Below are 14,954 nucleotides of genomic sequence, written 5' to 3' on the forward strand. Positions count from 1 at the left end.
ATTATCTATTTCTAAGGCCAATTTTTACCCGAAAAAGAAAAATATAGGATATTGGGATGATAAAATTTGACATTAATTTTTATACTAAAAATAAGAGCATAAAACTAAGTCATATATATAATTTTAGTTATACAAAATAAATAAAAACTAATTACGACATTTATAACTTAATTTCTGGAATCCGATTTTAAAATAAAATAGAAAAAGCCTGTTGAAAACGGAAGCCAAACTTGAAAAATATTCGGTACCGTGTGGTTTCGGTTTACACAAATTTTACTGAATAATTAGAAAGGCCAATCAAATTCATTTACTTCATAATGATTAGCAATCACTAACTATTTTCAGTGGCGTCCAGTTTCCGGAATAAATAGTTTCTTCCACATTATTCTTCAGTAAAACAGGATATCTTCTCTGCCTAAAAATCAAAATGATGGCTTAATAATAAAAATAAAATACAATGTATCGGTATTAGAATAATGATTACAGAACTATGATTAAAAACAGATTTACATTTGATGACAATTGCAATAATAATTTGATTACATTCAAATGCGAATTAATTGAAATTATTAAGTTTAATGATTTATCAATGAAAGCGAGAGTTTATATGTAAATTAATGGGGGTGATTACTTGACAAATACCAATGATACATTTTAGGAATTTGCTATTAAATGTAACGTTTCATATAAGAGATGTTTATTATATTTTTAAAAATCGGTACAGTTTTTATGAGTTTTTTAAGTTCCACCGAGTTTTTACGAACTATTAAAGTGTCAAGTAGATACCTGTATATCGTTTTCATCCCTTCAAAATAACCATTCTTACAGAGTTGAACTGCCTAGATGTCGACTATAACTTGTATTTGATCAGTCAACCTATGCTGATATATTAGAAAACAGTCTCTATATGTTGACAAAACGCCTACATTTGTTATTTGGTTTAGGGCAATGTATTACGAGAACGATCTGCCAGAGGCCTTTTTAAAGGAAACTGACCGTAAGTGTTAATAATGCAAAGAAAACCAGACAAACTCGACAGGGGCAGCCCGTTGACGAGGCGCGGATTTACGACCGACCACAGTACCAGTGTTCAGTGATTTTATCCTTTCAGGTATTTGTACGGGTTTAAATTTTAAAATCATAATTAAAACACATTCCGAGGGTATTGGGTTTATATGCAGAAATTTGCATCTGTGCATCACATACTCGTTTCGGTGTCTTCAACATAAATTGGATGATGGGATACAGCAGTTGTTTTCAACCGGGATTCCGCGACACACTAAGATGATGAGCAGCACCGTAACACTTCTTATGTCTATCAATAAATGCATGCAAAGTGTAACTTTGCACTGATAAAGAAATAGGAAGAGCGCAAGAAAAAATTACTAACTTTGGGTGCCATTATTAAAAATAGGTTGAAAACTTGGAATAAGGTGATCCGCAACGGGAGGATTTTCTACGGGAAACTGTTTTTTGTTGAAAATATAGGTGATACGCAAAGAAAATTCGAAAAATTTCACGGGGCAGCATCTTCGTTAAGTTCTAATCCACGACACGTATTCAGTAGTTTTCCACTCGACCATTGGTAAGCACGTCTTCAACACGTCTTTGAAACACAAAACACGTATTAAGAGTTGCTGCTTCTCAAAGTGAGTTGTAAAGTCGCAACATTTAAAATTTTTTCTCTTTTTTCAGCATTAATAAAAACATAACTCTCTATTAAGTGAAACATGTCAAAACGGAAATTTTATTCGGTATCGTCGCGTTTTGTTCCAGACAGGTTTTACTGTATTAGTAATTTTCATGGAAATTAATTCGAAGAACGCGATGCATGTGGAAAATTAGCATCGGTGTCTCAAACAATCCGTAATATTTATGGCATATCTATTATTTTATTTTCCTAAAAATACTATAAATGTAACGTATTTTAGAACGAATAAAGCGAAAATATAAATCTTTAATACCTATAAGTATAGTTTTCGTTTTGCACGTCAAGAAGTAACTTGATGCTAAGGTAAATTGTTAGTGATTTATTTTATATTACGAGATAAGAATTGTAAATAAAATTCATTTTGAAATTTGGTAGATTCTAATCATTGATGTGATTGAATTCGAAAAATATATCTACGAGTTTTTTGTTAATATCAGCATTGGAAATTTCGTTAACGCATTCTAACAGTTAGATATTGACTGTACAGATAACATGCCAAAATGTATAATAGCTTATATGAAGTTTTGCAATTTGAGTTTTTCATAACTCTGGAAATTTTACATTTATTAACATTTATATTAATATTTAATACTTTTGGTATGTTTAGGAAAATAGATTTATTTATAGAGAATTCAGATTATTATTCGGAATTTATATACTGACCTTTCAATAGTATTCATATACACGATTTTAATGCAGTTTATAAATAGTTGGTTATTGCTTTTGTGAACTGTTTTAAACCAAAGAAACTTTCCTTCTACAATTTCTCCAATATCTTCTGACGTAGTAACTAAGTACTGATAGTTTCTTCCGTGTTCAAAAATTTCCGATCTGTAACATCATAAACTCAAAATATATTTTTTAAAATATTTAATATGATTAACTACATACCATTTAATAATCTAACATTCTTACGCATCAATATGACGAAACTGTTTTATTTTTGATTTTTGCTTTGACAAAGAATTAGATAATTTGACGTGCCAAAAAAATTAACTAAATTAATTTGAAATTTCTAAATATTTTGCCTTTAACAATATATGATTGTCCACTACTAATATTACTTATTTATCTTAAATTATTGTTTATTTATCTGGACGACTAGTTAATTAATTAACATTTCTGTACAAGTGTTTTGTTAGCGCAGAAACTTAATTGTGCAGCGATTCTAGCGGACAGCTTACGAAGAATATTAACTTAATGTTATCTTCAGACATTTATTTTCAGGGAATTTTTTTGGAAGAAATATTTTCTTATAAAAAGATTGATTTGAGGCCCCCTGTTAGTGAGAGTTTCAGGATGGGCCTTCATTAGCAAGGGGCCTTTTCCTTTTTGCCCATAGGATAACACGCCAGTGGACAAACTTGATACGTTTTAATAGAAATCAACGCTTCAATCAATTCTGTAAATTTTTTTTATTAAAATTCCGTATGCTTTCAAATCCCTTTTGAAATTTTTCTTAAATCAATTTAATTAGGATTTTACAACTTTATTTAAAATCCTCACAATTATTAATTTCAAATCACCAAGCGGTCACTTGGTTTTCTTTTTAATCTTCGTCCTGTGGGTACCAAGAGGGCCTTTTTTTAGCAAGCCCATTATGGCTCCGGCCAAGCCCACGATGGGGCGGCCGGATGGTGAGGGACGGGGCCCGACATATCCGGTCACTTGGGTAAAGATAAAACTTTATAAAAATGAATATATTCTGGAGTTTGCAATTTTTGTTGTAGCCGTGAAATCTGTCAATAAAATGCATGTAAATCTGATAGTTTCATAAATATATACCGGTACATCAAATCCAAGAAAGGTCTGGCATCATATAGATTTATGCAGTCGTCTAAAAACATCCTGAGGGGTTTTTGTTATTTGCATTACCACCGATTATTTTTCGAAATATATGACGAAGTAAAAACGTATAAAGTGCAGCTCGCTAATCCGAACTTGTGCTAATCCATTACTCCAAATCAACTTTGTTCACTTTTTCACTAAATATTTCAGTCAAAAATAAATAAATAAAGAATAAAAGAATTATAGAATGACATGAAAATGTTGTAAGATTAATATGGGCTTATGCTACGCATTTTAACATAAATATACCTGTATGTACCAAATACAGTAATATCTTTAAAAATAAAGTTAAAAAAAAAACATCTGAAATTCGGAATAAATGCTTTTGCTTGTATTTTTTTTTCACTTTCTTTTCTTTATATAGCCTATGTGAAGTCCAATATTGCAGTAATCCAATATCGGCGGCAGTGGCGTAGCTAGGGAGGTGCGGTAGGTGCGGTCCGCACCGGGCCTCTGGAAAACGATAGGTCCGTGGGGGCCCCCAAAATCACGAAAAAAGACCCGAAAATTTTTTTCGGGGGCACACAAATCTGGTTCCGCACCGGGCCCGGAGAATCCTAGCTACGCCACTGATCGGCGAAGGTAATTCCAGAACGGCGGGATTTGACCAGAAGGAGAAGTATTCCTAAAGAACGAGTGAATGTTGCTGCAGACGACAGTTCGATTGGAAAGTCCCGAGAAAGAGAGACACAAATGGAACCTCCGTACGAAATTTTCGTTCGGAGTTGGGTGCGAGAAATTTGCGCAAGTAATTGCGAAGAATTGATCTTCGAAAAAAGCGAACGAGAGGATCAAAGAATAGAAGAAGCTTTTCGTGGAAAAAGAACCTTGTAGCACAAACTTTGTGTGGCGACAGGAACATTAAAAAGGAATCTCGCGTCCTTGAGACACGAATTTTTATCTGTTGGGTTCTTCGATCGCTAATCCCGATTGATCCATAACGTTTATCCAAAAATGTTCCCGTGAACCTTAGAATAGAAAGTGCCGTTCGACTTCATGTTAAGAGGTAGAAATTTAGTTAAACTTTTTACCTCTTACATTAAACTACATTGTCCTAAACTTAGCAGCACTTCAACATGTTTCCTGTGCTTTTCAATCCGTGGTTTATTTCTATTTTGAGGGGTTTATTTGAATTAAGGGAATCAATCAAAGAAATGCAATAATTTTATATTTAGAAAGGTTTTAATTCTATATTAATATTTAACAATAAACAAAAAATACAATGTTCTAAATAATTTACTTTTGTTTTTATTTATTTATATACAGTATTAAGTTAAGTTTTCCTGTATAGCACTAACTTTACCCATAATTCTGTTACGTGGTTATTTAAGAACAAAATTTAATTCATTGCATGCATGTAATACACTTATTTATAAATTGATTGAAATTATATTTAGTTTTATGTAAAAGAAATATTTACCTTTGACTAAGTACGAAGAGATGTTCAAGTTTAGAACCAATTATATTCAAAAGCAACCTTCCATGATTTTTATGGCTCGATAAATTTGAAATATTTTGAAATTCAATTTCAACATGATAATGAAATACTGAAATGTTGTTTATAAAAATTATTTTACGCTATTTTTGATTAATATTTTTTAAAAAGATTCTATACTTACAACAAAAGTTAAAGTTTGAAGTAGTATTGAGATAAAATACGGCCGGACTGTTACGTCTGGACCAGTTCGATTTCGATGCTTTGTAGCCCATTATGGCGCATTTGAAACCATCGGGTCCACATTGGTGACATTTCCCTTCTACAAAGCTTTTATAATCGGAACAGGAATATCCAACAGGAAGACAAGATGGATAAAGCATAGAGTTAAAGTAAAGCAGAAAAGCTCGGGCGTGGCTACATCTATCGAGAAACACTTTACAAATAAAAAATGCACAGATTAATTGAATAATTTATTATTATTTTCTGATTTAATTACAAATTTAGAAAATTTATATTCGACTAACATGATAATATATCTCCATTTCTTAAAAGTTTGTCCGTACATCCTGGTTGTATTCTTTGATCATTTGGACGAAAATTTACATCTCCAATTGCTGCGTCAATTCCAAAACCTTAAAAATAAAATTTTTAATTATAACGAGGATTTTAAATACTGATGTAAACTACTGTAGAAAATAATTAATAATAAAAATTAAGAATTTAACTAATAAATTAAATTGGAATAAATATAAGTTTGCCTATTTTTTCAAATAATACATCTGCAAAGTTTGAAATAAATCAATCTCTTAGTTATTAGATTACACTCTATTTAAAAAGATTTAGATTACTTTTAGTATTTATATAGACTATAAATAATTCCTTTTACGTCACAACCTAATTTTAATTATCTTTATTAATGCTAACTATTATTTATTATTGGAAAATTCGATATATGTATATCCATCAGATGAAAATTATGATTTGTCGAAAGATTTATTTCTGATACAGTATTTAAGAGCTGCATGAAGATAAAAAGATTTTTATGGAACAAATAGTAAATTCTTTTATCCTTTTTAAGTCGATAGTCATGGGTTTACTAATACTTTTCACAGATCTTTCTTTTTGATGACAGGATAAGTTTGCTCTTCGTATTTAAATATTTTTATTGACTTCATCTCACCGAAAATTATTCTAATACTCTTATATTTATGCAGATTGGTATTTTAATTGATTGATTATTTGAAAACCTTTTATATAAATGTATGAGTAAATCTTTATAAATCGTTATTTTCTTATATTATTCAGTTTTTTTCTACAGATTCGATTGTAAATATTTTGACGTTTACTTTTACAACAAAATTTTATTGTGCTTTTTGACTGAAAGTTTATAGTATGATCCATATTTTAACAAATAAAACTTATATTTACATTTAAATTTATCTTGCATTTTTCTAGTTTTTTACTTCATTTTCAAAAATAATTAGTTGATTAAAATAGTATTAATATTTAAGATGATTAATTAATTAAGATAATCAATTAATAATTAAAATATTTAAGATAACATTACATTAATAATTTATTATATTGTATTATATTCATATATCATAAATTGGCTTAAGCTGTTATTTTTCTGTAAATTTAATAAATTTCCTACGCAATTTATTACATAAACTATTCAAGCTTAACAGTTATTTTTCATGGGAATTTTAATTAAATTATAAAGTAAGTATTTTGACTCAAATAATAGATTTATCATTAAATTTTATTATAAAATAAAAATAAATAACCTCCAATATTTCCTAGTATTACATCAACAAATTTTGCATCAGTATAATGTAATTTGTGTTCGTTTCGAAAACCAATGAAACAAGGACCGGCGGGATCAAGACCTAAATTTATTTTTAATTAATAAAAGAAACTTTTAAAATTTAAAAAAGAATAAAATGTTTGAAATTTTGAAGTTAATATTACTATGAAATTTTATACCTGTGATTCTTCCAATAGTATCGTTACCAATCCCTTTCCCAACAAAACCAACTAAATGAGCTCCAAGACTCATTCCAATCATATGTATGGATGAAAAATCGATTCCCGTTACGTTCTAAAAGGTATTAAAAAGTTTATTTTGTAATTTATTTCACACTTTATCATCATCATTCAAATTTATTAATCCTTTAAAGTCTAACACATTCATGCGACAGTAATTTAAATACACGTTACTTTATCCAATTTGGAAGTAAAATTCTTATTCCACAAACTATGGCTTTTTTTTAGACAAATCAAACAGATAATTATCATAAATAAATTAATTTACCTGTAACGTGAAGAGGAATTGAGTAACCTGTTTAGCAGCTGCATAAGAATGCTGTATCGATTGGGGTATATAAAACCTTTTCGATCCAACTTCCCAGTCAACGATAAATAAATTGCAATCCATTGTCATCAAATAAATATTTTTAATCATCTATTAAAAATGTTTATAAATTAATTTTTCTTCTAATTTTTCCTACTCGAAATTATAAAAGAATATTTATTTACGTGACAAGCTTCACTGTCCGGCGATGACCTCCATCCATCACTAAAGATTATCGTCGGTAAATCAGGATTAAAATTTGATTGTACTATGCTCTCGGAATCATTCAAAATTTGGTAAGAGTTTACATTTTTTCTAGTATAAAGTCTCATCTGTACGTAAGAAGCATCAATCGTTTCTGCGACGGTAAATAGTAATTCTTCTATGAATATGTCACAACGAAATTGTCCTTCTGTTGCTAAAAAGTTAAAACTAAATTAAGAAAATTATTTTTAATTAAATTTATTCATTAAAAATGTTTAAATATTTTTTATTATTATAAAAAGCAGAATATAGTTCTCATTCAGGCTAAATATTTTAAAATTAGTTTGTTTACAGACATATAAAGCTGTTACAACGTCATTGTGGTAACTTGAATTAATTATTTCAAAACTTTTAATTTAATTTGTAACGAATAAAAATCGACTTTTAACAAAACATTTTGATTTTATGAAGAATAATAGCAATGGCCTTCAGCACTTTGATATTCAATCAACTTTCAGTTATTCAATTCAATTAAAAATAGATCATTACTTCACTTGAATGATCAATTCATAAAAAAATAAAAATAAAAATTTAAAGGAAAACATCTCATTTACAAATAAATTATAATTTTAATACAAGATCGATATTGCTTAAAAAACAATATTTTATGAACAATGCCACTTTCTTTGGCCATTTTTTTGAGAAATGACAGAAAGTTATAAAACGCAAAATTACCATAAAAATACACTTTTAAACTAACGAAATTGATAATTGAACATTAGAAAAATATAAATGACTTAATTTATTTTAATTTAATTTATTTTCAAGTTAGAATAAATTGATTAAGAAAAATATTTTTAAAAATTTATTCAATTTAATTATTTTTTGTTTCATTTTATAACACTCGTTAGCAAAAATATTCAAATTTGAAATAATATTTTTTTTTCTTATAGTCAAATGAGCTTTTAATACAACTACGTCTGACCCTCTTAATAAAACTCCAATCGTAGATTATTTTGAACAAAATATAAATTTATATTTATAATGTGAAGTATTGTCATCTATCTGTAGATTATAAAGTATTTATTATCATTAATAAAATTAGAAATTATTATCATTTTTTTAAGAAAACTTTTCATGTTAGTGAGACAGTCTGTATATCGATATCTAGTATGACAGTGTTGTGAGTTACAGGACTTTATATTACAACCGGATATTCAAAAAAAGAAATAAGTCTAGTATAGCCCAAAACAAATATAATTTATAGTATTCCTTATACACGTAAATAATCCGAAAGTTAATTTGTAAAAAACAAAGCGTTAATTAATTACTAGACTAAAAAGAACGTAATATATATGGCTCAAAACATAATAAACTCGATTTTTCAAGAACATTGTACAGTACAACACAACTATTATATTGAACTATCTTAAGATTTTAGAACATGAAGTAGACTCATATTGTCAGAAATTTATATTTAACGATTGCTGGAAAGCAGTTCTTTTAATATAAAACTTTCTTTTAATCTCTTAAAAATTGCAATTTATTACATCTTCCAAACTTCAAAAATTATATTTGTATGTGACTTTTATTTTTAAGTTTATGTAAATTTGATCGGACTATTCTAATTAGCATCATGTATTACGTAGTAAAAGCAAATTAGATTAAATACAGAAATCGGTTTTTTTTCTTTTCTATGTATTTTTTTGGAAAATAGTTTATGATCGTAAAGTTTGTTGTAAATTGTAAGTACAAAAAGCTTTATAAATTATTCAAGAAGCTTTTAATTTATATTTTTAATATATAAATACATTATGAGAGCAAATGAAGAGTGGTAAGTACACAAAAAATTCAGAACCAAAATAGATATTACAAACAAGCATTATTTTAAGTACAGTAATTCTTGTTTGTAATTGAATATCGCCATATTATATAATTTATGTAAAAGTTCTTTTATTTTAAAACAAGAGTCGTACAAATAGAGGGGAAACCAAAAGCATTTATGATCAGCTATAAGACTACTACATAAGCTGGCTATAGATGCGTTTTGGTATTACACTATAAAATAAAATTGATAACTGGAAGACATGATTTATTCAATAGATTTTATTCCGGAAAAGAAATTGAAATTAATTCAAATTGTTTAGTCACATTTAATCAAACTAACACGTCATTTTATGTTCAAATAACCAAAGATGTCTGCATAATATATATTTTTTTTTTTAATCTTGTTCACACTTGAGTGAGGCAATGACTAATAAAACTGTAGGAAAATTTGTACCATATTAAAGTCATTTTAGTTTTTAAAATAAATTCGTGACTTCAAACTAGGGGGTTATTGAGAGAGGGAGCTGGGAATTTTGCCTGGGCCCAGAGAAAAGTTAGGGGGTCGGTAGTGGTCCCTCCCCTAAAAATCATTGTTATTTTTACTAAAACAAAACATTAAGACTACTTTTTATTAGTAAAGAAACATTTTACGTATTTCACTTGTTTCATATAATAATAAATAATGATTAAAGAGACCTCTAAAGACAAAAGACGGCCGGCTGTTCCTCCGGGCCCTACCTATACAAGCTCCCGACGGTCCTGCTTCAAACCACGTTACTACATAATGTACAAATGCAAATAACCTAATACCTTACTATTATCAGAAGTCATATAATCCAATATATTTTAAATTTGCTTAATTTTTATAGCCATAATTTAGCTTCTGTTTTAATATTTTACTTCTAAATTTATTTCGTTTGAATTCATGTAGAAAATCCAGAGTATTATGATAGCAATCAGTATTTTACAAAAAAAAAAAATTCTTACAAAAGATTACTACAAAATGAAAATACTTTTATTAAAATGTTGTATAAAGTTGTATAATGAAAATAAGAATAATTTCTTATGGGCTATAAGTGTTATTTGAATGTGCTAATCAACTTCTAAAGTCGGAACAGATTGAGTATTTTTTCCTCTTCTTTTTAAAAAAAATTCTAAGTTTAAATTTCCGGCTTCATTGGATATTTTAAATTTTATTAATTTTTAGAATAAATAATACGTTTGATGTTTTCTAATTATGTTTGATTTTTTAAAATATTTTAAATAAATATATATTCATGAATATATATTTATTTATAAATATTACAAGAAAAAAAATCGATATTAAACACACCAAGTTGTAATTATATTGTATAACAATAAATATTTCACCTTGCATAATATAACTTATCTCGAATTCTATCTATTGCAGAATAGTCATTAGGAAATTCCGAGTTGTATTTCGATGAAGACTTTCTTTTCTTTCTTTTTTTTTAATTTCTCAATAACAATAAAGCCATTTTTCATTTAGCATGCATTATCAAGGTTTTTGTAGTCATACATGTTTCATTATAGACGGGAAAACCGTACACTATAATATTTATGCATATTCAACCTTCTGTTTATATATACGTAAATAATTTTATTCGTTTAATGTAGAATTAATATAGAATTTTAATAAATAAATAAATAAATATATATATATATCTTATATATAAAATTCTCGTGTCACAATGTTAGTTACCTTACTCCTCCGAAACGGCTTTACCGATTTTTACCAAATTTTATATGCATATTCAGTAGGTCTGAGAATCGGCTACTATCTATTTTTCATACCCCTACACCATTTCCCCTCTTTCAAAAATATATTTATATATGGATTAAGGCTTTTATATCCAACAGATGGCGCTAACTTCCGACGACCTAAGTTTGCTTTTCTGTGAGGCATTATGCTTTTCTGTGAGAATGGACTGAAGCAGATCATTTTCTATCTATCTATATAAATAAAATATAACGTTCGTTTGTTCCTACCGATTCCTTTGAAATTTTGACACAACGTTGCATTCGAATACGCACGTGTTTTTATATAATATACATGTCGAAATTCCCCCCAGTGGGGGGAGATGGACGGGATTAAGGCTTACCGTGAAGAACTCGGCTTCTATTATACTATTTTACATGCGGTTTTTTGCGTTTTTAATTGCGCTTTAATAGGTTACGTAAACAGAATATACACTAAAAAGGGATTTTTCGATATTCCCCAGCGGGAAAAGTGACGGGATTAAGGCTTACTGTGAAGAACTCGGCTTTTATTATACTATTTTAGATGTGTTTTTGATTGCGTTTTAATAGGGTACGTCAAGAGAATGTACACTAAGAAGGAATTTTTTGAAATTTCCTCCACGGGGGAAGTGTTATACATTTATAATAGATACATTTTGAGCCACAACAACGCGTGGCCGGGTCAGCTAGTATATATATATATATATGTAGGGGCGAAGGTCCTAAAGAGGGGTCTAACCGATCCGAGGATAAGAGAAACAAACTGTGTGAGTTTAGGAGAGGAGAGACCGGAAAAAACAGTACGGAGACAGAAGTAGAATAGGACAGTTGTGGTATGAAAGTGGACACTATTTTGTTCTTTACGTCTTTCGTTCTTTCAAATCTCATATATATATATATAAGCAAGTAAGGTATCGTTTTATGAAGTGGTTAGGTTCCCAACCCAATGTTTATAAAGTGAATCGTTTGTAAATTGAAGCAAAATTGTAGAACAGTAGGCCTATATTAAAATGAGATTAGAATACGGTATTTAAAATAAAACAAGACGCAAGTTATAAATTAAATATATATATATATATATAATATATATTTGAAAACAGTGGCATAACGAAGAAGCCTTAATGAGATGGACTTGGTTGTGTCATTCAGGGTTTGAAGTTTTTCTGGCTAACAAGTAATAACTGCAGTAAGGGCGTCTGTTGGGGTTTTTTACTTCTCTCCTCCAAGGTATTATAATATGGTTTGAAAGCATTTGTTACAGCTTTTCTATCCAAAGAGCTGTAAAAAATGCTTTTTGTATCTTTTGTATCTATAATTTTGTATCTGTATTAAAGCTTCTTTAAGTGTCTTTGCGGAGAGAGTCCTGAGTGGTACCATTTCCTGGAATTCTTTCTCTCTTCGCTGTTCTCTTTAGTAAGTTATGCTGCCACTTCTTTTACTCAAACGTGAAACGAGTAAAACGAGATCTTACTGTATTTGTAAACATTTTAAATTTTACGTTTCGTTTACAATTTAGTTTAAGAGTAAATATTAATAATTTTTATTATAATGAACATTATTTAAGTGTGTTTTAATGTAAAAATTAATTTTAGTATTAATTATAAATAAACATCAAATTTTTATGCAATTTTTTAAACCCAAAATATGCATGCAAACATGTTAATATGTAAAAATATATATGTCTGCTAATAATAATACAAAAAATTTACGATAAAAACCCCTTATTTAATTAACCTTTATGATTTAAACCAGCATTTTAACCAGTTTTTTATTCACAATTTTGATCTACAAAATACTCATGGTAAACTAGCATTTTTTGTAAGTTTTCAGTTGTTAGTCTGTGCCCTCGATCTTTAGTTAGTCTTTTTTATTAAACACACACACACACACACACACACATATATAACATTTATTTACTATTTAAGCTATGATAAATTTACGCGACGAATTTCTAGGCTGATTAGTGAAGTGGAGTGTGAAAAATACTACGAACCAACATTAAGCGCAATTTTTACTCGTAAATTATGATTAATATCTCTTGTCTGGTACAATAAGGAAACGATTATATTTTAAAAAGGGAAAAAGTATTAGTAACAGATAATAAATTCTTGACTGAAAATTATTTTACAAATTCTAAACTTTAGTCACTAATAACAACATTTTCTTACTCGTTATCAATCTTTCATTGACGTATTCAATAATAAAATACATTTTTTAGAATTAATATCGCAAAATAAGCAATTTTTTAATCTTTAATTACAGGCTAATCTTTTAAATAATTTTATTTAAATTTAAGCTATTCGATTTATAATCTTATGCTACTGTATTATACTTGTTTATAATTAATACATAATGAGAATAGTAAAACATTTATTTATTTATATCTCTATATTCTACTATTATATATAGCATGTATAAATCCATACAAATGATTTATTATAATTTTTATTTAATGAGTTAGATTTTGTTGTATTTTTAAAATAATTATTAATTTTCTTCTCCTAAATCGCAAGTAACTGAGACAAAAAACACTGTAAAATATTAAGATATATTGCCAAAATAAAATTTTAATAGATAAGAGATATTTATCAGAAGACAACTTCAAATAATGTCTATTATAAAAAAAATTGCTAATGGAATTTAAAATATTTAATGAATGATTTTTTTAAAAAGAACGAGATAAGAATTTAATTTATTTTTTAAAATTTTATCTTAAAAATTTACACGATTTTTAAACTTTCTAAATAAAAATCGATTTTGAAAAGTATAGTCTAAAAATTAAATCACAAATAAACTATTTATTCTTCTTTTAAAACAAATTTTTCTTGTAACTTTATCCTCTTTTAGTTTCTCTATTTTTAATTTATCATAGTATCGTTATCAAAATCGTTTTATTTTTATGTCCTGTCTTTATGTTTATCTATTTACCATTTCTTCTTTTTTTTATCAATATCTGACACAGTTTAGACAAATAGGCTTGCGGCCAAAAATAACTTATTAACTATATTAATGATAAAAATATGTGATAAATTTTGTTAGCGAAAATATATAATTGATTTGTTAACATTAATTTTATTTCAAATTTAATATACAGTATATTTTTAATTTAAAAATTATTATTTAGTTCAATAATAAAAAAATAATAAACATGATTTAATTAATAGGTTTACTACTGGAAAAATATATTTAACAATAATTTAAAATACACTTAATTTAAATAATTGTAGTAATAAAATAATAATAATAATTGCATAACTATTTAACTGTTTTATCAATATGACAACAGAGATGTTTAGCTTCATTTAAAATTCTAATATCCGTTTAATGATAATGATATTAATATAAAAAATTATTATGTAAACATAAATTATAAAAAAAATTTAAAGTTATTTTCTTACCTGAAAAGAAAAATAAAATTAAAACGATAATCATGTTCTAAACAAAATTGAAAAGGCTGACTGAAGACGAGACGGATGTTGCACTAAAATTATTCTCTTGACTGCTGTCCTGCTAATTTAGTATTAAATAATATTTATAACATAATATCCTTTATTAATATTCTTGAACTAAAAATTTCCCACAGTTATTCCCACGTGTTTAAATGTGTTCTTTTTAAAAGACGATTGGCTCCTAGTTATTCTAGCGCGACGTTACCGGATAAAATAAATGTGCAACAACAGCGTAAATAACGAGTTCTTCTCTCTAGAAAACGTCACCGCAGAATTAATTTATTTTTAAAAATAATAATTCGAACAATTCAGTGATATTACAGGACTCACAAAATTAATATTGTTTCCTCTTGACATGTATAA

At 27.6% G+C, this 14,954-nt stretch overlaps 1 protein-coding gene across 1 annotated transcript; it reads right to left on the reverse strand.

Annotated features, from left to right (window-relative positions):
* Window positions 1-299: 299 nt before the first annotated feature.
* Window positions 300-14,725, reverse strand: LOC136975936 (pancreatic triacylglycerol lipase-like). The gene is made up of 10 exons (XM_067271105.1): window positions 14,541-14,725; window positions 7,536-7,768; window positions 7,312-7,461; window positions 6,984-7,098; window positions 6,785-6,886; window positions 5,522-5,629; window positions 5,179-5,430; window positions 4,980-5,106; window positions 2,375-2,542; window positions 300-415 (listed from the first exon to the last, which is right to left on the reverse strand). The coding sequence occupies exons 1-10, from the start codon at window positions 14,572-14,574 to the stop codon at window positions 322-324; spliced, it is 1,383 nt and encodes a 460-aa protein (XP_067127206.1). The 5' UTR covers window positions 14,575-14,725; the 3' UTR covers window positions 300-321.
* Window positions 14,726-14,954: the final 229 nt, after the last annotated feature.

The sequence above is a fragment of the Centruroides vittatus genome, unplaced genomic scaffold, assembly GCF_030686945.1.
Source record: "Centruroides vittatus isolate TY-2023 unplaced genomic scaffold, ASM3068694v2 contig_391, whole genome shotgun sequence".
Taxonomy (NCBI): domain Eukaryota; kingdom Metazoa; phylum Arthropoda; class Arachnida; order Scorpiones; family Buthidae; genus Centruroides; species Centruroides vittatus.